The 27,860-nt window shown below is 41.2% G+C and overlaps 2 protein-coding genes across 2 annotated transcripts in view; both read left to right on the forward strand.

Moving 5' to 3' along the window:
• Positions 1-17,758, forward strand: part of LOC127355621 (protein sidekick-1) — a 221,829-nt gene extending 204,071 nt beyond the window's left edge. Inside the window, exons 32-46 of the mRNA XM_051386674.1 lie at positions 545-648; positions 813-883; positions 1,691-1,829; positions 2,824-2,880; positions 3,067-3,168; positions 4,575-4,690; positions 8,630-8,816; positions 8,933-9,070; positions 9,161-9,322; positions 10,391-10,516; positions 11,351-11,515; positions 11,999-12,136; positions 13,963-14,083; positions 14,209-14,338; positions 15,831-17,758. Of these exons, the coding sequence (XP_051242634.1) occupies positions 545-648; positions 813-883; positions 1,691-1,829; positions 2,824-2,880; positions 3,067-3,168; positions 4,575-4,690; positions 8,630-8,816; positions 8,933-9,070; positions 9,161-9,322; positions 10,391-10,516; positions 11,351-11,515; positions 11,999-12,136; positions 13,963-14,083; positions 14,209-14,338; positions 15,831-16,136 (2,062 nt within the window). The 3' untranslated portion in view covers positions 16,137-17,758. The remainder of the gene's footprint in view (positions 1-544; positions 649-812; positions 884-1,690; positions 1,830-2,823; positions 2,881-3,066; positions 3,169-4,574; positions 4,691-8,629; positions 8,817-8,932; positions 9,071-9,160; positions 9,323-10,390; positions 10,517-11,350; positions 11,516-11,998; positions 12,137-13,962; positions 14,084-14,208; positions 14,339-15,830) is intronic.
• Positions 17,759-19,636: 1,878 nt separating this feature from the next.
• Positions 19,637-26,850, forward strand: LOC127355551 (zinc finger protein 420-like). Its single transcript, XM_051386573.1, has 2 exons — positions 19,637-19,966; positions 21,561-26,850. Exon 2 carries the CDS (start codon positions 21,708-21,710, stop codon positions 24,816-24,818), a length of 3,111 nt encoding a protein of 1,036 aa, XP_051242533.1. The 5' UTR covers positions 19,637-19,966; positions 21,561-21,707; the 3' UTR covers positions 24,819-26,850.
• The last annotated feature ends 1,010 nt before the right edge of the window (positions 26,851-27,860 follow it).

Genomic DNA, 27,860 nt, shown 5'->3' on the forward strand with positions numbered 1-27,860 from the left:
GTTTTTTGTATATTGCATGCAACTTTTTTTGTGGTAGAGTAGGATGAGAAAACCACAAGCTGGTGTAAACAATGCAGGGTCTTACAAATGTCTGTTGTTTCTTGAGGTCATACAGACTGACAATCTTTAATGAGAAACCTTGAGTGGTTTACCTGTGGTTTGGTTTATTGGCTGAATACCAAATGCAATGCATCAGTTGGTTAACTATTAAAATTAGACTGAAAAAATACTGTGAATCTTGCATGAGGATTATGAAGTTCAGTTGCCTTTCAGAAAATTTAAATGATCTATTTCATCAATGTAGACCTAAATACTGTCAAAAATATATTTGAAATAAAGTATAAATATCATGTTTAATGATTAATGAATGCAAATATAGAAAACCTTTCTTCGGGTAATAGGACAGATGGCTTTGAAATAAATAATAAGGATAGATAGATAGATAGATAGATAGATAGATAGATAGATAGATAGATAGATAGATAGATAGATAGATAGATAGATATTTTGCGTCATGAGTATGTGTGTGTGTTTGTGTCTCTAGGCTGAAACCCTTTACATCATACAAGTTTCGGATGCTGTCCACCAACGACGTAGGAGACAGTGTCCTCAGCAAAGAGACGGAGGCTGTTACAACTCTGCAGGATGGTGAGAGACTGGGAACACTGATGGAGCAGAGGAGGAAAGAAGGAGGAAGACAAGGGAATATGTGGATTTGAGAACATAATAGTGAAGGACTGTAACAGGACAGGCAGAAACATTTCTTTATGTCTTTTTCTTCCTCACTCTTTTTCTCTGTGTTTTCTTTCCAGTGCCTGATGAACCTCCAGTGATCCTCGCAGTGAAACCAACAACTACTACCTCAGTCCTGGTGCAGTGGAAGGTATTTTCAGACTTCTAACGAAACAGTGATTCCTGATACATTATATACAGACCCACACAGCAAAACTGTGAGATCAGGTTAATCATTAATTTGGAGAATGAGACCCAGACTTACTGTATGCAGTGTTTCTACGTGTTTTGTGTGTGTTTTTGTGTCTGTGGATGCAATTATCATTATTTATTGAGCCAGGAAAGGTCAGAGGGCAGCAGATTGGAGGGACGGCGAGAGGGAAGGACGGACAGACGGAGGGACAGGCTAGGGGAGAGAAATGATCAACATCTTAATGAGGATACACCAGCAGGAGAGATATTAGAGGTCAAGAGAAAGAGACATCAGCAATGTACAACAACAGAGGAAAAAAGAGAGAAAGGGGAAAATATAAGTGGTTTAGAGCAACAGTGACATGTGAATAGATGGTAAATACAGCCTGGCTACTTCACTGCTTGTCACTCTTCCTCTTCTGTTTGGGAGTGTCTTCTCTCCCTCCTTCTAGCCTTGTATCAAAGCAGAAGGAGGCAATGAAAAACAAAGTCACCAGCAATTTCATCATCCTTTACAAGAGTGCCAAACCCACTGAAGCATCACTTTGTCTGTGCGGGTTACAGCCAGACCAATTCACCAGGCCTTTAAAGTGGACTGCTGATAAAATACTGATCTTCCAGCCTGACGGCCTCCTGTCAGTCAACTCGCTACACCAAGAAAATGAAAATGAGCGCAGCGCAGAATTGGCAGGAGTTTCTTCATGAGAAATGGACTATTAATTATTCTTTACATGTGTCTGTGTGCGCTTATTTTGTATGTTTGCAGCGTCCCAATGATGACAGCATTAACGGGATGTTGACTGGATATCGGCTGTATTATAGAGAGCTCCCAGTAAACACCTCCACTTTCACTGAAGCAGAAGTCCAGGCAACCAAAAACAACACCACAAGTGCCCTCATTACAAGTGAGTAGTAACTCTAATTCATTGTTCGATAACCCTTAGTTACGGTTGCTATGCTTGTCAGACTGTTCTCACCCAGCAAGTATGCAGATAAAATGATAAAATCAAATGGGTGGATGTGAAAAATGTAAATTGTAGTTTAGTTTACGATGTGTTTCTTGGTCTTGTAAATAACGTGTGGTTACTACTGTCGATGGTAAGCTAGTTAACCAGGCCTCCTTACAATTGTAGTACAATTCCTCTACACAAAGTACAGTCCAACAGTTGTTTGATATATGTACATTGTGACAAATTTGTCAGACACATACATAAACATAAAATAGTGATTAGCAAAACTAAATGCAAGTTTTGAGCTACTTAATTGAAATAATGGATTTCAAAGTAAAAATATGTCAATCAAAGTTTCTGTATTATGTGAAATCACAAAATGAGCAATAATTGAGGGGATCAGAGGGAGTAAACCATTTGCCTTCTAACAGTAAAAGTACATTGATAATTTTTGTTAAAGGTTCACAACCTGACAATCCCACCTTAGTGTATAAAATATATTTTTAATGGTTCATGCTGCAGTGCAAGGCCAGCATTTTCCATGTAGCCCAGTTTGCAGCATTTTTGAAAAAACAGTTATTCGGAGATCTGAGAAGAAAAAAGATGTGGCGATGATTAGGGATGAGCTGACTGAGCAAATGGCCCCTCACCAAAATGTTGTTTTCTTATGAGGCCACACATCTTGCACTACAATTCGGCAATATTAAAATGTTATTATTCACTGTACAGCCTGAAGTGCTTCATGCATGTAGTTGATTAAGTATCTGCTCGACTACATTGGACAATTCTCTTTCCATCCAATGTCCACTGAGTCTGACAATGGTATTGACGTTTTTCTTCTTAAACACAGCCAATTTTTTTGAATTCCATTATAATTGCACAGTTTATTGTACAACTTGAAACATGTATTGATTTACTCTCCCCCCATCTTTCACTCATTCTTCCCAAGCCAAGAGCACCTTCAAGACAGTCAGCAGTGCCTCACTAACAGAGTTTGAGTTGACACGTAAGTAATTTAAGACGGAACTGGAGAGTAAAGCTCCTGGGATCTTTATGTTTCAGATTTGTTTTAGTAAATTTGATATGCAGCCAGCTTCTAGAATAAGAAGAACAAGTGGCAACAAGAACAAATATATGTGCTTTGCATACGTGTTGTAAAAATGTAAATGTAATTTTTTTTATGTCTTTGTAGAACTAAAGAAGTTCAAACGCTACCAGATTGTTATGACAAGCTACAATATCATTGGAGAGAGCCCACCCTCCGCTCCAGTTGAGGTGTCTGTTGGAGAGGCAGGTAGGTGGAAACTGAACTGTGATCTACACGTCTTCTTTTATGAATGTCAGAAAAGCAGGTTTCTTGTTGAATGTTGTTTCTTCAAGCTTCTTCTCTTCCCTGTGTTATTTAGTTTGTTGTTAGCAGGTTGCATTGTGGGTAAAGGAACATTTAGTTTGGAGCTGAGCCTTTAGATTGTTGAATGTGGGGCATAAAGCTCCTTTTTCGTCTTTTAACTTATACTTCATTCTCAATATATCATCGTTAAATATGAAAGCACATTCCTGACCTTGGAAGTAGTATTTTAACAGACCACTCCCATCTCATGGTCCACTTACTCACTTCTTCCTGAGCTTTCAACCTTATCATACAGTATTCATCAGCAGATGGAGTTTGTGAGCTCAGTAGCTGTCATGATTTCATCCAGACCGCATCATCTGCTTTTGAAGACTGTGACATGGTTGAAATCCCTGGAAGAAGGGGACCTTGAGAAGGGATTGTTTTGTCTGATTTCTGTCACTTTTGTCCTTGTCGGTGCTCTTGTCGCTCTCTCCTTCTCTTCTCTTTCTTGTTTTGTCCTGTTCACACTTCTTGTCCTGCTCTTGTTGCCCCTTGAGTGACATTGCCTTTGAGAGGCTCACTTGTATTCCCTAATAGTGTATGTCTGTGTCTGTGTCTGTGTGCATTTGCGTGTGTGACATCTGAATGTCGGCAAGAAATGCAAAGGTTATCTATTTTGTAGTGATGGCCAAATCCCTGTTTAGCTTTCACTTGAGAGTCAACCCCTGGATCCATTAGACAGACAAGAGTGCAAATATATCTCACTCACACACTCTCATGCACACACACAGATACACACACACACACACACACACACACACACACACACACACACACACACGTCTACCACAAGGCAGATGAACACCCAAACAAGAATGAAGGTGAACAGATTTGCATGTTATGATCGTAGCACCCACAAATTCTGCAGTTTCTCTCACAATCTCACACTCCCATCAGGCCAAAGCTGCATTCATATTCAAGGCGTGTGTGTAGTGTGTGTGCGTGTAGGTCATACATATCACATGCAGAGGAGTGAGAGGTGAGGATAAGCATGGAGAGCGGGAGGGGGAGGCAGAAAAGGCTGGAGGGGGATGATGAAATGGGGTGATATGGCCTTTTCTCTAGCCTCAAGTGCGCACTGCTGAGTGTTCATGCATATGTGTGGTACAGTGGAGTAACAAGGTACTGCCTTAGGCCCATTCTAATAGGAAAGGTAGAACATATCTTCCCTAACTCCCACTCTTGCACCCAGCTGTGCACACACACACACACACACACACACACACACACACACACACACACACATACACACACACACACACACACACATACAGCAGCAGTCTAACAAAAGACCTCTCCTTCCGCAGCTCCGTCAGTGGCCCCTCAGTCTATCAGAGTGTCAGCTGTGTCTCCCTCCATCCTGGAAGTGACCTGGGACACACCCCCCCTCGAGACCCAGAATGGACTCATCCAAGGATACAAGGTGAGGCACACGAAATGAAAACAAACACACAAACATGAATACAAAGAAAGAATTCCTTATGGCAGTCAGATACAAGACAACAAAAGAGCCAAACACACAGAGAAGAGTATTATACTAGTAGTATTAGTGTCCCTGTGAGCAGACGGTGCTGTTTCTGTCTGTATTTAAAATGCCTCTCCTCTTGTCTTGGAGGGGTTTTGCTCGGCCGCACCTTCAAGTGTCCTATAGAAAAGAGAGCAAGAGAGAGAATTAAGTCAGAGGAAGAATCAGAATATCCTTTAATGGTTTCAATATCAGTCCTCTCCGTGTCTCTCCCCCTCAACTCCCCTGTCCCACCCCCTCACTCTTAGTACTTCAAACACAAGGTTATCTGTCCTGCTTTAGACACATTGATTTCTCCCGGAGTAGAGAGAGGGAATGGAGAAGAAAGAAGGGAATGTAATATTTGCAGAGTGAAGGAATGAGATGAGCAAGTGATCCCTGTAGAATCCTGATTAGAGAAGAGGATCGAGGGAATACGTTTAAACTACCAGTGACGGATGGACGCAGGGAGGGGAGTGCGAGGCAGTGGAGGTTAACGAGATTAAGACGGGAGAAATAGAGCAAAGAAAGAATGTTTAATGAATTTATAGGTTCTGACTCCTGTTAACACTACTACTCTGTTATATGAGCAGCACAGACGGCAGGTAGGACTGAAGTTAACTTCAAGTGGGCAAGTGTATTTCTGGACAGTTGAAGTTCACTGAAATGCTTTATTAGACACACTGGGTAAGGTGTAAATGGTAATACCAAACAATGGTAGTCCTGTCAAGTAGAATTTCTCACACAAAGCAGGTGTTAAAGGTTACCAAATGTTAATTTGGGCAGAATTTGAACAAATCAGCCATTGTTATTTTGAGTGAAACACTCCACAACTGCAGATTTAATTTGTCGCATCAACTTTTACTTATAAGATACTTTTTAACTTAAAGACACTAGCCACATTTATCATGCTATTCCTACTAAAATAGGTCAGTCATTTCTAATAGAAACTGCTACAGACACAAACAAAACACTGAAATTGATAAAAATGTTTCCTCCTTTGCAAAACAAACATTCAGCTACGGTTTTTCATCAAGGCTGAAGATACTCAATCAACTCTTTTACAAAAGAGATTGTTGGGAAATCCATTTAAGGTTCTTGATCTTATCAAATCAGATCATAATCATGTTCACGACAACTTCAAATGTTTTTTTTTTAAACTAATCCTGATGGTCTCACACTCTTAACATTTACCAGAATAGATCCTCTAAACAACAGTGGAATGTGTTGCCAAATGGCCTGGACATTTTACTAAACCAAGTGTTTCACAAGTGATGTTGCCTAAATGGAAATACCCTTTTCAAGCAATTTAATACATTTTGATTTTAAATTGAGTATATGGTTGAGTTAGTCTGTATCTCATTATTGTAAGAGTGTGTGGAAGGACAGAGGTGGTATAATGCTGCCCTCAAGTGCTGCTCATAAGCTGCTACTTCCATGTTTAGAAGGTGTAAATATAGTTTATGGTGCTTTGTAGTCCTTCCTGCTCGGAATAATAACAAAATGAACCCCTTTACAAAATGTTGCTCCTGGAAACTGTACAGAGACAGCACAACACTGTTGAATAGAAGTATCACCAAACATTTTTAAAAATAAAAGAACATAACATTCAATCCTATGTACTTGAATTATTACCAAATAAAAACATTAATATAAATACATCACACTTGCCGCCACAGATCTAAATACTAAAAACAAGTGTTAGGCGTCATTAAAGATGTCAGTGTATGTATTGCCTTGTTAGTACACACTGAGGACATCGTACAGCAATAGCAAGAAAACTAAGCAGCAACATTATACTGCTGTGTGTTGTTGTTGGCTGACAAGACACTGATTCCAGTATATATATATGATAACATATATCAATATCTGTCAGTTTCTCACTTTGTATCCATCTCGATGGTCCGCACATCGACTGACACACAGAAAACTGCCGGCAGACAAAATGTCCAGTGCGTCTGCGCTCATAAAAGCCACAGTTTCATGATCTGATTACAGTTTGAATGGGCAGAGGAGTCATATGTAGTATGATTAGGTACATAGACGCTTGTCAGGGAAAACACCAATATACTGCCAGTGAACGTGTTCATATCTAAAACTCTGATACTTATTCGTTTTTCTGTGAATTTGCACTTAAAGCTAAAACATTTAATCTTACAATAAATTAACCAGCATGTCAATAGGTATTTGTAACAGCTGCTGTGGCTATTTTCTCACTCTAAAGCCTCTCGTGTATACAAGATACTTCTGATTCATTTCTAATGCATGAGGCTCAACCACCTCTGTAACCTTGCTGTTAGTGTGTATCTGATACGGCTGTATGTGTTGGGAAAGCCAAGGCAGTTCCCTTGTCAAACCGAACCTTTTTGCTAGGCTCTCAGCTGCTGTGCAAGACATTAAGACAATAATAGATGAAAATATTTCCTTCTACATTCAGCTGGGATTAAACAACATGCAGTGATTTGTAAAACTACAGATTTAAAGTAGCTGTAGGTTTAAAGATTATTACAGTGGATATGCACCTTTCTAGTACCATTAAGAGTGGGAGGCAAGCTGTTTTAATGCATCAAACTGATTTTGTTACTGGATATGCATTTATATTGGCTGTTTACTGGCAGTAACATATCAAGTATATATTTCACTCATTAAATACAACCTGTTTCATTAAAAGTATGTGACCTAGGCTACAATAAAAAAGTCACACAGGTTTTTCTAAAATACTTTTTACTTTTTTTTTCAAAGTCACTTAAGTAATACATTTGTCAAAGCTCCGTAGTTATATGAAAGTTAACCAAGAGTGATAAATTGGTCTGTCTAAGGCATAGAAATAGTATTCCGCATTGATAACTAAGACTGAGTCTGAACTTTCAACCTACTTTATTATAGCTTTGAATATGTTTTATTGAAATTTTTTTTTTGCATCATTAAATTATTACATTCACAAGCTACAAGGTCTTAATATTGATCTCATCATACTGGGTACAATAACCAGGGGACCTTTGTTCTATTTAAGCTTACAAGGATTGACCAAAGTATCCCCTGTGTCTTCATTACTGACCATGAGTTAATGGTCATGTGCATAATTATTGGTTCCACATGAGGCAGGGTGTGGCATGAAGGCCTATATAACAGGTCTTAAAATGCTGCATACATGGACAACATTGTATATTTCTGATTGTATGATTACTTGAATTGGATCAAATGAGCAAATCTCATGTTGTAGGATTGCAGAGTTGGTCGTGTGAGGTTTAAAAATAGTGTGCTGTGATAATATAGCAATATATACACAACAATGTAGGTGTATTTACCTTGATTGACAGACTATAGCTGCTATAAGACAGTCATTTACAAGTTGGAAACTAGTAATTACAGAGACATCAACATGGCATTTAGCTTATATCTGCCATTTCATGTTACTGAACATATGATGAAATTATGTATTTAAGGATAATTTAGACTGAGTTGGTGGTCTGAAGTCTAAAGTAGGTGTGAGAGAAGGAAAACTCTTGTCCTTCGCTATATCTTTGCAAAAAGTATTATATGTACATCTAGACCAGACCAGTGGTATCTGCGATTAGAAATTATACCTACTTTATTATACCTACTTAAGCCTTCTGTTAAACTGTCAACACCAAAACAAATCTCTCTATAACCAACTTCTCCTCCTTGTAAAACTGCACATGAGCACTCTATATTATACAGATCGATGGGGAGACCTCAGTAGGTAAGGACAGAAAGTAAATAATATATTTAGCTGGTAGAAATGATGTGAGGAAGAGGAGAAAACTGGAGCAGTGCAGGTTGTTAGGCGAAAAAACAGAGCCAGCATTGTTGACAGTGTTTTTTCTTGCGTTGCAGATCCACTACTGGGAGAGGGACAAGCAGAACCAGAGTGAGAAGGTCCAGGTGATATTTGTCCCGGACACCCGTGTTCATCTCACCAACCTGACCAGCTACACACCTTACCTGGTCACTCTGACTGCCTTCAACACAGCTGGAGACGGCCCACCCAGTGACCCCCGCGGTGCCCGCACCCTGCAGTCAGGTAGGGAGTGGTGACAGTTCGATTCCCTAAAATAAAATAAACAAGCATTATATTATAGCCTTTTTGATTTCCTTTATTCCTCTTTCTTAATTTATCATCCTCCATGTGTCCCACAGCTCCCAGCCAGCCCAGCTACCTGTCCTTCTCAGAGGTGACGGGAGGAAGTGTCAACGTGTCCTGGGGACCTCCACTTACTCCTAACGGACAACTGGAGGGCTACAGGGTCATCTACGAGCCCACTGCTCCTGTACAAGGTGAGCACACGGATGATTTATACACAAACACACACAAATACACGTTGAGGAGGACGCTGACGTTTCTTTTTAAATTGTCTGTGTGAGCAGGAGTGAGTAAAGTGGTCACAGTGGATGTGAGGGGCAACTGGCAGCGATGGCTGAAGGTTCGAGACCTGGTCAAAGGAGCGACATACACATTCAGTATTCAGGCTCTCACGGTCAGCTATGGACCACCCATACAAGCAAACATCACTGCTCAGCCTGTGCAAGGTAGGCATGGCTGTAACTCTGTGTGTGTGTGTGTGTGTGTGTGTGTGTGTGTGTGTGTGTTGGTGTCTCTACTTGTATTAATCGTGTTGAGGGGACACTAAATTACGCTTTCTCGATTAATAAATTAACTAAATTGTTTAGTCCACTGGTTCTCAAACTATGCTACGTGTACCACTTTTGGTACTCAAGCTGCCTCTTGTGGTATGCAGAGGAACATAATACCGTCAAAATATCACAACATTTCTAATGAAAATAACTAAACTCGCTGAAATGTAATTTGAAATAAGTTTTGCAATACCTGTAATATTTTGTTTCACTATCAGCCTGCCACTTTAATGAACCTAGGACACACATAATGATGAAGATGAGTGGTTCAAAACCACTGCAGTCGTGGCTCCAGAGGGGAACTATTGGGAAGAGAAGTGTGGGCCAGGAGTTCTCCTTTTTCATCAAATTACCTCTGGTTCTTGAACAGTCAACTTTAAATAATCTTGTTATTAAGAATACACCTACCTCCTGAGTGAACTGTCCTTAGCGGAATAGGGTTGGTCTTGAGTTGGCCTTGGTGCTTAGCGGTGCTTGGAGAGCCTAATATTTTCTGAGGTGGTACGCAGTGTAAAAAGACAGAGAACCACTGGTTTAGTCTATAAAATGTAACAAGAAGTAATGAAAATGTCCAATTCCTAAGAGCCCAAGGTCACATCTTCTGATGTCTTGCCTTGTCTGACCAACAGCACAAAACCCAAAGGTTTGGTTAGAAACTACCAAATAGTTTTGCTTGAAAAACGATAGAATAGTCACTGATTTCTTTCAATAGATTAATCGATAAAACGACTAATTCAACTCAAATCTCATTTACAGCTATAAAGGGTGAAGACTTGGTTTAGAATTAGGTTTAGGGTAATAGTAGGTTACGGGTTGGGGTTAGGCATGTGCTATTATTTCCTCAGACACATGTTTCATGTAAATTTGAGCATAAAATTATCATAGTTCATTATTTAAAGGCACAGACAGTGCCCTCCTACGTGACGAAAACAAGTGTGTGTTTGTCCCTCTCTGACACTACAGGCTCCCCTGGGTCACCTTTGGAAATGTCCATCACCAAGACATCCTCTGAGCTCACCATCCACTGGTCAGAGGGAGAAATGGGTGCAGCACCTGTCTCTGGATACGTCATCGAGGCTCGTCCCTCAGGTGAGCTGAAGATCCAAACACACAGTCGACCACTATCTTGCATCTTTCCATAAGTTCTTTTCATTTGTCGGGAAGGGTTAAGCACTGCCTTGGACTACACCTCACTGAGTGCAGCTTTCACCAGATTCATTAAGACCTGCTGTGCAAATCAAGTCAGCAGCAATTTTCTCATAAAGATTACTAGAGGTGTAATAGGGAGAGGGAAACATCTGTGGGAAGCTGTTAGAGCACTACAGGACTGACTGTAGACTCTGGTATTACTCTACCACTCATTGTAACAGTAATACCCGTTTCATTAATAGTAATAACTGTAATCATCGTCATCACCATTGTCATTAATTAAATGTAATTTGACAACATTGTGACATTTGAAAGGAAATAATTCTCAAATGAAGCGTTCTCTCTCATATTTGTCTGTCCATCAAACTGTGATGCAACCTCTCTCTCTCTCTCTCTCTCTCTCTCTCTCTCTCTTAATTCAATTTAAAAAAATACATTAGAATTCGTAAAATCAAGAAAATATCAGAATGAATGAGTGAGTGCACACCTGTGTGTGTGTGTGTGTGTGTGTGTGTGTGTGACAGAGATTGTGAAAGTGTGTGTTAGTTGTGTGTGTTTAGGTGTGTGTAGGTGTGTGTGTGTGTGTGTGTGTGCGTAACTTTTGTTTGTGTGTGTGTTACAGTTGATGTGTGTGTGTGTGTATATGTGTGCTTTATACTAGCAAAATATAATTACTCAATTTCTTTACAGATGTACCATCTGTATAAATAAAAATAATATAAATTCAATGAACAACATTTATTAATGTTATAATTAATTTCTCTCTCTCTGAAGATGAAGGAGTGTGGGATTCATTCATCAGACTGCTCCCTCCCAGCAGCAGGTCTGTCTCAGTGCCGCTGGAGCGCCTGAGGTCGGGGATCAGCTACGAGTTCAGAGTCATTGCTGTTAATCGCTATGGTTACGGACAGCCGAGTACACCCTCTGCTGCTCTCGCTGGTAAACACACACACACACACACACACACAGACGCTGGGATAATGAACAAATCCAGGGTGATCCAACTTGTGTGATTGGGGTTGTGACTGAACTTCTAGTGAGTTGGACACACTGTGGGAAGTTACTCTGGTGGTTATGTGCTTTTGTGTCTGCTGCCATCTAGAGGCAGAGTCACGCAACAACAACTGTGCTTATTGTGGAAACAGAAGGCAATTATCTCAATTTCCAATCTGTAGCACTATACCAAATTCACACTTCCAGTCTTCTTAAGTGTGTGTATCAAATTGTTTGAAGAACCCACAGGGTGAGTTTTATGACAATAAGACAACACAGTGTGTAATTTCTCTAAAAGTATCATTTACAGAACTTCAGGATTGTTCTCTGGTCTGTCCTTTGGGAAAAACCAGAGCTCCGATTCAAACTAAAGTTTCCCTCGTGTGTGTCCTTCCCTCTCTCCCTCCTGTCCGGTCTTCCTGTCTGCAGCGCTGTCGGAGCGTCCCTTCTATGAGGAGTGGTGGTTCCTGCTGGTCATGGCTCTGGTGGGACTCATCCTCATCCTGGTCCTGGTCTTCACACTGCTGCTGCACGGACACAGCACCAAGTACAAGGCCTGCGGCACAGGTACGTGTCTCCAGTGGTCATTCTTGAATGTAATGCTGTATAGGGGGGCCTTTCAGTTGTATGGAAATGTGTTTTTGTTCGGTTTGAGGAGGAGTTTTTTTTCCCTCCTCGGTCACACATTGTTTCACTCACTGTCAACAAGCTCACCACATGTACCCTCCACTGATTTATTACATTGTACACCACTTTTTCTGATTCTGAAAAGTTGAGACATGCATCAGTTCGCTTGTACTCTTTGTAGAGCGAAATTGCCTGTAGCAGTCTTGTTCCTGCAGGACCACCGCCACCTGTGAGGCTGTATGAGGGAGGAAAACAAGGTCAGCCTTGTTCCTTCACCAGGATGATTCAGGGCAAACCGCTCCCTGAAGCATCTCAACAGAAATGATCTCCCTGAAGCCCCGCTGTAATTTCTGTAGGTTTTTGAACATCGCTTTAGGTTAATGCTGAAAATAAGCTTTTTAATTAACACAAGTCTTTAGTATTAATTTAGGTTATGCTAGCTAATTAAAAAATGTACAACGTGCAAACTGTAACTTACATTAAACTAGACTGGCTAATTCAAAGTTAGATGTCATTTAATTGGAATGAGTTTAATGAGTTTGAGTTTAATTTTCAAGACTCAAGGTCCACACTAAGAATAATAACTATAACAATTACGCTGTGTGCATCCAGTCTGATGAGCAATAACGTGGTGTAAATAGAGACCCTTTGGTTGTATGTCTCAGGTAAATTAAGTTTTTTTATGTTTAATTTAAAGCCTAATATTATATATTATCTAAGCGTTTAATAAGTAATAATAATAAAAGTAATAATAACCACAATATTGTTCATCAGATCACTCTGAAAGCGATCCCACCGGTATCGTTCGCCACTGTCGTCGTCGTTATTGTTGTGGTGCGGACAAGAATTTGCATTAAACGATTCACTATTCTAGTAATTTAACTGAAGCCCTGTTCAGATCAGACCTCCTCCTCTATCAACGGATCCCACAGGGAAAAAATGCTAACTCTCTTCCCACTCTTTCATGCTCCAACCTGGACTGCGCTATTATATTTTAGCTCGTACCACCTCCACAGGGTCAGTCAGGGAGCTCAGCAGCCTGGAGCTGGAGGAGTCTTAATCAAGGATGCTCACCAACACGGACTGAAGGACAAACACCATCCTCAGCATGACAAAAAAAAAATGTTTGTTTGTCTGATGTGTTGCCCACTTTCTCCTGTAAAGCGCCGGTTTTTCATGTTGAGGCGTTTTATTCCTGTTTTCATCCAACTTTCTGCTCCTCTCAGGCTTCCTGTGATGCTCTCTCTTGTGGGAGCAGCAGTGCTTTTACAGTCACTTTGTGTGTGCGCGTGCATGCATGTCAACATCTGTAATACAAGGTTAGCCCTGACAAGTGCAGGTTACATCGGGACAGCTGTTAATCTGAGTTGCCACGGAAACCTTGGCACAACCTCTGGGCAGTGGAGCGATCAAACGGAGCGAGGGAGGTGCTGTAGGAGGGGAGAGAGCGCAGGCAGGATGAACACGAACATGAACATGAACATGAACAAAGAATGAACAGGAGTCAGTGGGAAACAGCAAATCGCATTTTTTACTTTTTTATTGTTCCATTTTTTATCATTATGGGTGGATAAATTATGAAGGTATTCTGTGTGGTTAATCCTCAAACGCCTTCTCATTCTCAGGCCTGAGATGTAACTGAATAAACAATGAATAAAACAGGAGATTGCACATAAACTCCGCTGCCCTATACGAGTGAGTGAACTGCTATGAATTTTATTATTAGTCAGAACCAATTCCATGTGATTCCTTTTATTTTCCTCCAGGGAAGCACGTATCCACAGCGGAGGAATCAGTAACGCTGGACAACGGAGGTTTCACTGCTCTGGAGCTCAACAGCAGAACACTCAACACCAAGAACTCCTTCCTGAAGAAGAACGGGACAAGGTGTGCACTCACTCAAACACACACACACCTTCCTGGAGCTGTTGGAGTTATGTAGGTATTTGTTCTTTTAGATGTTACATCTATTATTAATCTGTGTGTGTGTGTGTGTGTGTGTGTGTGTCCAGGTCTCCTCCCAGGCCCAGTCCAGGTGGTCTTCACTACTCTGACGAAGACATCTGTAACAACTATAATGGAGCTGTGCTCACTGAGAGCACCACACTCACAGAGAAACCCACTGAGGTCTCTGAGTCAGAGGTATCTCTCTCCAGCTGTTTCTCTCTCTATCTCTCTCAAATTTCGAAGGCTTTATTGGCCTGAAAGAAACCTGCCGTTAAAAAGACATTTGTGTTACTAAAACAGTACAACACACCACAAACAGGACGTCCTCATGGCCAAAGAACGCCGACTATGTAATCTCAGGATTGCTGGACCTTTGTTGCATTGCACGCCTCATTTTTCCCTCAGTCATTTCTCTACTGTTCCCTAGTGAATAAAAGCAAAGATGCCAAACACACACACACGCATACACGCACACACCACAAATATTAGCACCAAAAATCAACAAATAATCACAGAAATAAGCACTCTTGTTTTTGTCCATTTTACTTACTTTAATGTAAGATCATTTCAGACTCATTAATTCGAGTCATCACTCCTCGGCTTAATGAATTTGTAATCCCACCTCTAGGGCTTGGAGGGGGGTGGGGGGGTGTTGCAGTCATTGGCCAGTGCCCTAACCCATAGGCCATTAGTTACATTTTGAATAAAAGATTTATCACACAAAAAGACAAATCTGACTTAACAATCATTTCATACTCTTGGAGAATGGATATGTTTGATAGAAAGTTAATTGAAAGTAGAAACTGAGTTCTTTGTAAAGTACAGTAGGGCTGTTGCGGTGAAGGAATTTCCCCTGTGGTGATTTAGGGTTGCTCAACAGCGCGGTTTGAGGTATTGTGGTATTGTTTTTGCCTTCATTTGTTTCACCTCAGTACCTGTTTGTACTAATCACCTGCGCTCTAACCCTCCTCCTGCCTCCTGACTGTGTGACGCTGTTAACTGGCGACTTTCAGCCTAATGAAGTCACCTAACCCTAACCCTAACCAGTCACACTGCTGGTGTTTCCAGTCTGAGTTTTTCCAGAGTGAGTGAGTCGGAGGCTAGAAGACTTTCTCCTGTGTGTTATTGTAATCCTGGACTGTGAACTGAGAGATACTGAGTAGCACTGTGTTTCCGACAGCGCTTCTGCTGTGTCGAAACTCTTCAGCCTCAAAGCTCTGCGATGCTTTCCTGCTTTAAAAAACAAATATTGAACATGACGTTACGTGTGGTTGTGTCGGTGGCTTGTCAATAGCATTTCATTATTGCGGTTATTGTGACAGTCCTACGGTACAAGTACAAAAAACTGTTGCTGGTGAAAGAAGCAAAGAAAAGTTGGATCTGAAAGCTAAAAAGAAACTACATTGAATGGTGAAAATCACAGCGCCTCCACTTCTGAATTGGACAAAGGGCAGCGGATAATAGCTTAGAAGTGCCATCTAAGAAGTATACCATGTACTTTTTGTGTCTTTAGTTCATTTCAAACCTTTCCCCATGTTTCCTGTCTGTCTCTACTGACAAAAAATAATCTTTAAAAAACTGAAGGCAGTGCTCAGATATGGATGCTTTAGACCTTCATGTCAGCACTTCCCTGTGTTATGTGCCTGTGTCTCACAATCTAACCCGTGTGGTGTGTGTTTGTATCCAGTTAACAGACAGCGACTACGAGGACGAGCAGCCCAAGCACTCCTTCGTCAACCACTACATGAGTGACCCCACGTACTACAACTCCTGGAAGCGGCAGCCCAAAGGCCTTAAAGGGATCAGCGCTCCCTTCGCCTACGAGGAGTGCGCCACTGCAGAGACGGAGCCCTACTACCAGACCGTGGTCACCCAGCACAGCACAGGCGGCGCGTACACACCCACAGGGCAGCCTGCGCACACGCATGTCAACCCAAACACCAACCCGCCGGGGTCACGCACCCCTGTCACGGGATTCTCCTCTTTTGTTTGACTCTAGAGACAAAATCTGCACAAAATGATACACACACGTACACAAAATGAAGGAGTGGGGCCGGTGTGTGTTTGGACTAAAGGAGACAGAGCCGGCGGCTTCGGAGGAGAGGGGAGGACGAGATGAGGAGACGTAGGACGGACTGGTGATGAAACAGCCCTTCATGCCCCAAAGAACTAAACCTACACTTCTCACTCGCCTTCTCCCCTCGTTCACAAAGATCCTCACTGTGTCGACGAGTGTGTGTGTGTTGCTCTCCTACTCTTTTACGCCTCTGTGTCACTGTGCTTAAACACACAGTTACTGTTCTCGTTTCCACATACACATACACACACACACACACACACACAACCACACTCACACCGGCGTATACCACCAGATATTCATGCCTATTCAAGAGACTCTCGAACAAGAGCTAAGAGCAATGACTACATGATGCGGTTTGTGTAAATGTCGAGGAGAGAATTCAACCTCGAAGTGGTGGAACCTGGAACGTCTGCACAACGCTTCTTCTCTTGTTTTCTGTATTTACACATAAGTGCACAAATACACACACATGTACTCGCTGATGCACCATTTCCGGGAAAGAGGAACTCGAAGGTTGAGGAGAATTATTAAACGACGGCACAGAAGGAAGCAGCTTTTTTGTTTACAGGATGGTTCATGTACACAAACACGGAGCTATCAGCTTTAAAATACCACGACACAGAGGAAAAGAAAAAAATAACAATCAATAATTACAGTTTATGAACTTGATAAAGGACGGAGAGTGGGCGGGGGGTCTTCAGAACGTAAGGCATTCTCAGAGAGAGGTTTGTGTGGTTTCTGAGAGCGATATGTGATGTTTGAGGTTTGGGTTGGAATATATGAAAACATGTTTTTTACCGTCTACTGCCTGTTGTCAGCGCTCCTTACCGCAGCCTCCCAAGCCATAATGCTTGCACTGAGCCGAACCCCCACACATTTCATCTTAATTATGTTGAAATTAAGTTTTTTACAAGTTTGAGTGTGTGCGTTTGAGAGTGACACACACAAGCATGTGTGTATAAATGGCTCTATGCTCAGTTTAGAAGTCTGTTCATCTGTCCTCCGTTGTTCACTGCTAAGCAAAGCGTGCCATTGTATGTATGTTTGTATTTTTGAGAAGGATTTTGTACAGGGAAGCCCTTTTTACTTGTGTGCTGTTGTACGTAGTTCAGCCATGTTTGTGTTATTCAAAGCAAATAGAGAAACAGCACCGGAGCAAGTCCTCAGCTACACTGACCAATGAGAGGGAAAAAAGGCGGAGACGGAGTGACAAACGTTTAGTAAGAATCATAAAGCTGCAGTGAGAGTGTGGAACAAGACTACAGGATATTTTAGAGAATCGTTCTAGTTCAAGCTGAGTGGGATCGAACTTTGACTCGTAAGGCCCCACTGTCTGTACCCTGGCCTCACCCCCATCAGCCGGGACTGACACACATGTACTTTGTACCTCTCTTAAAGTGCAAACAGAAAATAAAACTCATCTGTAAGGTTTTTGCTCATGTATAATTTAAAGATTCTCCTCCCAGCAGCCTCCCTCACTCTGTCACGCTTGTTTTGAGTCCCAAACAGTGTGTGAATAAATGGTCATTGTTTAACCGTGTGTCTCTGTGGTCTGTTTTAGTACTGGGACAGCGAACATGTCACTTTGGATCGTCACCTACATTACATTAACTGAATTAAAGATGTGCCTTTTTGTAACTGTCTCGCTGAACTCTCTTAACCGGGCCTGTGAGCATTGTTTGTGGCTTTTATTAAAGTAGGAAAGGGAGGGGGGGGAGAGAGAGAACCAGAGCTTTATCAGTTTTTGTCTATTAATTATTATCAATCTATCTGTGTTCTTCGGTGTGTGAAGGGCCTGTGTGATACTCTTCTCTGAATAAAGCTGTACATTTCAGGAAACTTGATAAAAAAACAATTATGTAAGAGATGATTCAACAGAGGCAAAGTGCATTTGCTTCGATTATGGTGTCATAAATTATCAAATAAATGGTTGATTCACCCAAAATACAAAAATATATATATATATTTTTTAATGTAGCCATGCAGATGTATTTATTTGTCCGGACTTTAAGGTATTTGTCTCTGAGATTTCTGCCACTTCTCCAAAACAATGGAGTTAAACTGATCTTTGTTTGTGCTGCTCAAAGTATTCAAACATTTTGCTTAAAAATTCTGCAATATATATATCTATGTATGTGTGTCTTTCCAGAATCAATTCACTTCAGTCCTCCCCAGTTGGTTGTTCAACATTAAAACATATAAATAAATATTAAAGACCTGACCCTTTAAAACATGGATTACGATCACTGCTCTCACCAGTGAATACTGTAACAGAGTTACAAGTAGTCCCCAATAACTGAAAATAAAATTACACTGCCTGTGTTAATATGTTTTTTTTACACTTTAATACTTTAAAAACTTAAGAGTTAATACTTTCAGACACAGGCCTTTCTTGTTCCACCACAAAGTGCACGTAAATACTTAATATGTGGCTTGGGACTCTAATAACTGACACACTAATCAGCCAAACAATCATTAACGCTAATGGAAGTCATCAGTGGACTTTATTTTTAATTAAATGTTATGTAATGTGATTATATTATTTTATTATTTTCATTCCACCTATATAAACCTTGTGATACCACCAGTGTGTCATGTTACTGATACAATGAGATTTACCCTCCTGAAACCTCAACGAGGAAAAGGTTTGTTCCTGTAGTCGACAGTAATAGTAGTGACTAGTTACTCGGCTATAATGAGCTTATAAATAATGCATTGTTTCACAGTCCATTAAACTACCCAGTAGTGAATGTTAGTTGATATTACAGGAGCTCTAACTCAAGCAGCAGCAATATGAATGGTGTTTACAATTTAATCCAATAATATATATTTTAAATATGTAAAACACTGACAGTGCCCATTCTGCTGCATTACCTAATGAGGGCTTAAGTACATTTTGCCAATAAAACTTTTACCAGAAGTTTACATGTATTATAGCCTTTACTTGAGTAAAAGATCTAAATACTTGTAAATTAATAACAACTAATTAATATGAAGTAATATAACCACTGACATAATTAAGTAGGTCTACATTTACTCAAATAGGAGTATTTCCATTTTATGCTATTTTATACTTTTACTCCCCTATATGTCAGAGACAAATGTTACTCCTCTGCATCTGTTTAACAGCTGTAGTTTCGTAGATAAGATTTAAAGCATATAAAACACTATTAATATCAGTATTTAAAGTAGTTCAAATTAACTGGACTGGTAACGACATTTAAATAGAGCTTATATGTTGGCCGACCTGTAATAATAATACAATAATGTAACAGGTAGGCTACTATTTACCATTGCATTTTGCAGTTTTTATTGTGATATATACTTTTACTGTCTGAACCTCTGAATCCAACGAGGTTCAATGGGACAACAGCCGTGTGTCTCCCCGCCGGCAGGGGGCGCTGTGGGGCGGTGAAACAGACCCACGGGAGTTGTTGTGGTGCCCGGAAGAAGGATTGTCAGCATGGCCGACATATTTTCCACTTCATGCTTTGCTGTTCAGTGTTTTATTGTGAGAGTGTAACATGAAATTATCCGTGACATTTTGAAACCGCAGCGCTGCAGTGAGCCGCTCCTCCAGACACCAACGGCTCCTTTCCCACACTGCACTGCTCGGAGCTGCAGCAGCCGTTACACCGCTGCCTGTCTGCCTCTCTCTCTCTGTCTCTCTCTCTCTCTCTCTCTGTCTGTCTGTCTGTCTGCACCAACTGCTCACGTCGTGACTTGTGACCCAGTTTGATTTGGTGAGTTCGCGTCTCCTCCTCCTCCTCCTCCTCCTCCTCCATTATTGCTTAATACTCCTCTCAGTACTCCGGTGTTTCTCCTGGTACTGTGTGCCGTATCGATACCTTCACCCAGGCGGCAGCGTCCGTTTAACGGCTCGTTTCTAGTTCAAAGTGCGACGGTTAAAAAGCCGTTGACACATTAACGTCTGTGTAGGTTGGCGGTTGGTGAGTGTAAAGAGGTCTTACTGTCGGTTATGGTGTGTTGGTGACAGTTGACAGTTGACAGGGGACCGGGCTGTCAAACAATAACAACAATAAACATCCGAAATCACTGACCAGCTCAGGGGGGCCCCTCAAGGCCCCCCAGACCCCTCTGACAGGCCCCCAGTCAGTACCTGTTAATCTGTCTAAAAATGCAGCTGTAGGAATACTGTAATCTTTTACTTAAGTTAAAGTCTTTTTTTTAAATTTATTAGTGGCTTCTCATAGGCGCCATTTTGAAGGTATAGCAGGGGCTCATGCATACCAACATTTTGGGGGGGGACACAGTTAATTTTCATAATGATGCAATCTGATATTTTCAAAGACAGTTGGGGGATTATTTTAAAAACAGTTTTTGTGGGGCGCCCGGTTAGCTCAGTCAGTAGAGCTGGCAACCCATATACTGCAGAGGCCTGGGTTCGAATCCGACCTGTGGCCCTTTGCTGGGCGGGCTACCCACCTTTCCTGTCTGTCTTCAACTGTCTCTGAAATAAAGGCATAAAGGCCCAACAAATAATAACTTTAAAAACAGTTTTTGTAGCTCAGTAATCTCCTTCTTTATATAAAGGTGAATGTCAGTGCTGCGCAATGTGGTTAAAAACATATTGTGATTATTGTGACAGATTTAGAATCACAATTTTAGTTTTCACTGAAAAATTCTGAACCAAACAAACACGCTTTCTTAAATCCGGAGAACATTGTAGACCAGGACATCTCTGCAGCATGAGAGTAATTCATTACAATGCAAGTGAAGACTTTGAAACTAAGGATGCACCACTGTTTTTAAAGTCCTAGGTGTGGCAGCTTTTTTGCTTCCGTAGGTAAGAAAATGAAAAAGATAAGAAGATAACAGACAGCAAGAGATATGAGGCAGTTTTCCGTAGTTGACAGGGTTATATTTTCAGTTTGACTTTTAAAAAAATGAAAAGAATAATATGCAAATTGTTTTGCGCAGTTTGTATCCTTCCTCATAAATAGATAAAAAACTCAGTCATTCATAATTGTATTGTGAACCCAGTATTGTGAGTAGTCAGTTGAGTGTAATTTCTGTTTATATTGAAGCTGTTGAGTGAACTCACTGCATTTACATTTGAGGCTGTAGTTTGTGTTATTTACATATTTCTTTATTTTAGTTTTGTTAGTTTTTTTGGGATTATTCTAAAATTACAATGCATGTAATATGTATTTTAGTTTATCACAAATTATAATTTTTTGGACAAATGTATGTATGGACAAATATTATTATACAGCATAATAAATAAGAGAACATAGAACAAAAAAGGGTGATAGAAATGGAGGGCAGAAATTACCTACAAAGGAACTGACCCTAACGCGTTTGTTTCTTCCACAGTTTTCCGAGACTGACCTGAGTGGGATGAAACATCAGGAGTCTGACCACGGACCAAGGAGGGTTTCATCCTAATCCAGTGACTCTTACTGGAGTCAAAGACGAAACAAAATTGGCCTCAGTGAAAAAAACACACACCAATAACTAACAATGGGGGAAGTGACTGTCGAAGTAGATGAGGAGGTGGCGAAACATGACTTCTTTTTGGAGCCACTCCCAGAGCCACTACTGATAATCCTGTCTCCACCTCCACCTTTCTTACCTGTCCCCGGTGAACCAACCATGTGTTGGCAGAAGTGGCTTAAAGCTTTCGAACACTACGTTGAAGCGCTCGGTGAAAACGAGCTTATCGACTACAGTAAGTGTGTGCTGTTACAAAACTGCCTTGGCCCCGAGGGCCAACGTATCTTCACAACATTGATCCAGAATGAAAGCACATATGCGGCAGCCATCTCAGTGCTGACCGTTTACTTCAGCTCTGATCACACGTCGCAGAAGTACCGCCTTAAATTTCATCAGAGGCGTCAGATGCCCGAAGAGACTGTAGATCAGTTTGTGTCTGCGTTAGAAGAACTGCTGAAGCCTTGCAACTATGGAGACTTACAAGACAAACTTATCCTGGATCAGCTGATTGAGAAAACAAACTGCCAACAACTCAAAGAGAGGCTGCTGTTGGAAAGGGAATCTCTGACTTTGGACAAGGCTTTAGTTATCGGTAAAGAGGTTGAATCTGCTTTAAACGAATCTGAACTCTTTGGTATTCACGAAGTTAGTGTGGACATTGGAGACGATTTAGACCCTCCTGTTCAAAGAAAGGCCAAAAGAGGGCGTCCTCGGCGTGGTGAGAGCAGGGCGAAAATCAAAACAAAACCACGCACAACTAAAGCTCAAACAAGATCATCTAGATACAAAGATAATTACTATTACGTTAATGATAAGCTATATTATCAGGATGAAGATAAGTCCAAGAGTTCTGATGAGACTAATCGGCCTTGTGATAAATCCAGCGATAAAACAGATGATGATGAAAATGAGACCTTATCATCATCACAGAGGATAAAAGAGGAGGGCTGCGACAAAGCAAGTGACGGTGACGATGATGAAGATGACGACTTTGTCCTTTCTCCGTCTAAACTAAAAGGCCCCTACTGTCCCATCTGTGTTGACAGGCGCTTCAGAGATGCGAACAAGCTTGCCAGACATATGAGGACGCACACAAAGGAGAAGCCGTTCATCTGCCCCATCTGTGCTGTGACCTTCAGCCAGTCATATCACATGACCCGTCACTTGAGGAACCAGCATGGTGCGGGCCCTCACGTCTGCTCCACATGTGGGATAAGTTTAGGGAGCTTTGCAGAGCTGCAAAGTCACAAGAAAACGCACAAGTCTCAAGTTCTGTCGTGTCCCAACTGTCACGAACAGTTTGCTAATGACGGAGCGTTTTTTGTTCACATTCTGTCTCATGAAAAGTCTCCCCAGACAGAGGGACAGGATTCTCAGCAAAGTGAAGAAGCAGCAAACCGAGAAATGATCGAGTCACGTAACAAGGACAGTCATGAGAGCGATGATTGCAACGATAATGCTGCTGAGAATGATGCAGACTCTTGCAATAGTGATTCTCAGGATAAAGAATCTGAAGTTAGTGTTAAGACTGAAGATAAGGACACTGATGGAGCTAAATCTCAGGACGGAGGCAGTCAGAAAGAAAAAGTCGCCTCTAAGACTAAAACAAAAGGCCATTTCTGTCCCATCTGTGTCGGCAGGCGCTTCAGAGGGCCAAACAAACTCGCCAGACACATGAGGACGCACACAAAGGAGAAACCCTTCAGCTGCCCTGTCTGCGCTATGACTTTCAGCCAGTCCTACCACATGACCCGACACCTGAGGAACCAGCACAGCTTGGGCCAGTACATCTGCTCTAAATGTGGGAAAAGTTTAGGTAGCTGGCTGGAACTGAAGGCACACAAGAAGACTCATGCCGTTGAAGGCCTGACGTGTCTTGCATGTGATAAACAGTTCAAGGAGAAGGCTGCACTTGTGAGTCATCTGAAATTACACAAGAAGGTCCAGTCCAGCCCTCGAAGCCTCATCTGTGGCGATTGCGGCAAAGTATTTGGTCGAATGTATCATTTGAAAAGGCACATAGTGACCCATCGTAAAAGTTCGAACGGTGAGTGTTACACCTGCCCCGATTGTCAGAAGAATTTTGCCTTCCCAGAAGACCTCAACAAACACTTGGAGATTCACGTGAAAGAAAACAATGGGACTTGTCCGAAATGTAACGAAACCTTCGGTAGTTCAGAAGAACTAGAGACGCACATGAGAGTTCATGAAAAGTCGTACCCCTGCAGCACCTGTGGGAAGAAGTTCAAGGTCGAGTACGCGCTGAAGAAGCACGAGCAAAGTCACCAAGACGAACAGTATTATTGTTCGTTGTGCCGCAAACGCTTCATCAAGCTGTCTCACTACAAGAGGCACATAATGGTCCACGACAGGCGGGAATCCAGATGTCCACACTGTGACAGCGTCTTTCTACAGTTAACAGCTTTGAAGTATCACCTGCGGACTCATACAGAAGAAAGACCATACCAGTGCTCCTGTTGTATTGAGACTTTTGAGGAGAAGGAAGATCTAGAGCAGCACTGCCTCAAACACAGGAAATTCAAGAGGGAGCGTCCGTACTCGTGCACCCGGTGCGATTTGGCTTTCTCTACCCTAATTGAGCTGACCGAACACATGAGCTCACATGAGGGTGAACAACCGTTGAACTGCCCCGTCTGCGGCAGAACATTCCTGAACAAGAACAAGCTGGAGAAGCACCTGAGCATCCACACGGGGGAGAGACCTCACCTCTGCTCCGTCTGCGGCAACGGGTTCCCCTCAGCCGCCAGCCTCAAGTTGCACATCCACATCCACACCGGAGAGAAACCCTTCCAGTGTTCGCAGTGCAGCAAGAGCTTCAGGTCATCCAGCGGGCTGCGGCTGCACAGCAGGCAGCACATGGAGGTGCGGCCGAGCTACGAGTGCCCCGAGTGCGGCAGAACTTACGGTCGCATGACGGAGCTGAAGATGCACCAGCGATATCACACGGGGGACAAACCGTACGCATGCACCTGCTGCAACAAACGCTTTATTAGCAAAGACAAACTGAACGTCCACATGAGGATACACACAGGGGAGCGACCGTACTCCTGCCCCCACTGTGGACAGACATTTACACAGACTGGGGACAGAAACAGACACATCAGTAAATACCACTAGTTAGATTCTGTTGTAACAGAACTCCAGTGAAGCTTTGGTTGTTGCTTTTGAATGATTGCACCGTTAGTTTTGCATGTTTGTAGGGGTAGGTAGCATTAAGAATCAATTCACATTCACTCTCTTCTCATATTATTTGATAAAGAAAAATGAATTAAGATAAGCTGAAGCTAACTTGGGCAGAGTTAGGCTCCCATGAACACTAAATTATCATGAATGATGAAGTTATGTGATAGCGTAAAAGCCTTCAATAAATCAACCAATGTTCAGTCACCACCTCTTGGACACACGTATCAGCAAATAAATTAGAACATACTCCTCAATAACTTACTTTAAGAAAACATTTATTTCTGGAAAAGGCCTTTTCTTAACAAGTCAAACTTCTCAAATGTTTAATGTCTAAAAACAAGCAGTCCTAACAGAACTTTACAAAAATAAAATCGTCCTAACATTAGGGATGTCATGAGAACCGATACTTTGGTACCAAGTTGTTACCAATATTTTGAAAACTTGACGGTACTTCTTTTTCTGCAGTACCAAAGGTATCGAGGATGCGATTCTCCCAGACCTGACAGCGCAGCATATACGCCAACATGCAGCTGTTTGTGCACGGTGGTCCCTGAGCAACTGTCTGCTCCGTCTGTGTCTCTGTCGCTGTGCTGTGTGTGTGTCTGTGTCTGTGCACACTCACCACGCCAGTGCAAGTGAAACGAAAGCCCCACGGAAAAAAATCCAGCAAATAAGAGTAATTTATTAATGTAATCTACGCTAAAGATGTACAGATGAGGCAAAATAAACACTCAGCAGAATCCAGTTCATTCAGGTAACTCAGGTAAAGGCTGCACTGAAGCAACAAACACTGCAAGAGAGAGAAACTCCCTCCAGACAGTGACCAGATCAAAAAAGATTACAGTTAACTACAGGTAAATAATAATCAGGACTCTGTATCAGCAGACACTCAAAATTGAACGGGCGTTTAGGGCAAAAAAAACTTGATTTGGACATTTTTATCGTGGTAAGAATTGGTATTGAGAATCATGTAATTTCACTGGTATTGGTATCAACTACATTTCTGGTATCGTGACATCCCTACCAAACATTTACAGACTGTCAAAACGTAGCCTAAATAAAGAGGAGTAAAAAAATATATTTTGGTGCTTGACAATTTTCAGTACTTGGTGCTACAAACACATTTCAGTCACTACCGAAGTAATTAGGGCTGTGTTATTGGATTTAACTGGGGTTTCTGTTTTTCTGGTCGCTGTCTGGGTGACGATATAAGTGTTACAGATTATTATCATTCAGTTTCTCAACCACTTACTATTTAATATTTACTGCTTTCTGCAAAAGTTCCATGTAGACAAACAGTTAACAGAATCGTTACACTTACATTTGGATTATCGATTGTACTTTTATGGTCTGATATCTAACAGCAACTTTCTCATTGCAGGAAACTACCAAATCCACTTCCACGACTTCACGTTATCTGGGTTTGATTTTCAGAAAACAGCTGCATAGCTTGCAGTGCATTTTGTTGGCGTACTTTTTACTTACTGTATCGTGGGATAAAACATGCCAAACCACTGATTCCTCTGTGCAATATGAGCCTTAATTGTTGCCATCCAAACAGGTTGTCACAGCTCACCCCCTAATACAAAATCTCTGCATGAGGGTTTAGTCCTTGTAGCTCACCCCTCTCACCCTGTGCCTGACGCGCCCTCCCCATACAGCACTTGAACCCCATCTTTCCCAACAAACTCACACGAGTGACCGGCATGCTAATGGTTCTTTGACGTCCAGAGATATTTCCACAGTTTGCCTTGTAGATTCGTCAAAAAACGGATATTATCATGGTCACTCAAGTAACACTAAAAGGTGTTTCAGTACTTGTTGTCCTCCCCACCACAGTATGTGTTGTCATATTATGTTTGCTTTGTTTCACTTTTTGAAATCCTTTTGTTTAGGCTTCTCTGTAACCAAGCATTTTGTAACTGTTTAGAAAAGTGCCATAAAAATTAAACTATTATTCACTCTACTAACACTTGTGTGTAAAAAGGTAAACGTGTAAGCTGAATCATGAGTGAATAGGATTAATTGAATGAATGTGTCTCCATATAAACCCCATCTGTTAAATGTTTTAGCACTGTTACTGAAAGCTATCCCTGTGGTTGAGTGCCTTCACTAAATGGTCTTTTATGGATGTGTATTGTTTGCTCAGAGGGCAGTTTCGTGATGAAGCAGGATCAAATCCAATCAGATAAGGTTTATTGGCATCAGTATTAAGGTTATATTGTTGCCTAAAATTTATGCCAATTAATACAATAAATATGTACATTTTCATTAGTCGGTATTGTTACCGGTATTAAACAAAGTTAAATAACTGATCTCACAGTGGCATGTAGTTAAATATCATGTTGTCGTGAGATTATTGAATTACTGGGCATATAATTAATGTAGTTTAGATTAAGAGGAGAACAGATTACATTCATAATATTTTATTTTCTGTTTGTGAACATTAAAAGATGATAACAAATTAATAAAAAAGGAGCAAGATCGCAGGCAGTATGACTAATTTAAATCAGGCTGTCCACGAGGGTGCTGTGGGGACAATAAACTCTTTAAAAAAATACGAACGTATATTGGAAAACAATATACAGTACACTACTACAGTCAAAATAATATAAATTGTTTATAATCATGTTAATCATGACTTTCCTTTATAAAGCATGTTCATGCAAAATATACAACAGCGGTAAATTAACAATATGCAAGAAATAAAACATTAAAGATAAAACTATATATAATAGAATTAGAATAGAAAAATACAAGATAAAATAAAGTTGCTAGTGGTGTAGTGGCAAGGTGTAAAAAAAATAACTGCACAAGACAGTACAGTAAGAAATGATATATATGTACATATATACATTTATGTACAAATATATGTATATATATATATATATGCACATATATGTATGTAGGTGATCCTTCTTGCACTGTGGGTGCAGCAGTCTGTTGCTGAAGGAGCTGCTCAGGGACTCCACAGTC

This window comes from Dicentrarchus labrax, unplaced genomic scaffold (assembly GCF_905237075.1).
Source record: "Dicentrarchus labrax unplaced genomic scaffold, dlabrax2021, whole genome shotgun sequence".
Classification (NCBI taxonomy): Eukaryota; Metazoa; Chordata; class Actinopteri; family Moronidae; genus Dicentrarchus; species Dicentrarchus labrax.

Coding starts and splice junctions, on each gene's coding strand:
- LOC127355551 (XM_051386573.1), top strand. CDS start 21,708: ATGGGGGAAGTGACTGTCGAAGTAGATGAGGAGGTGGCGAAACATGAC.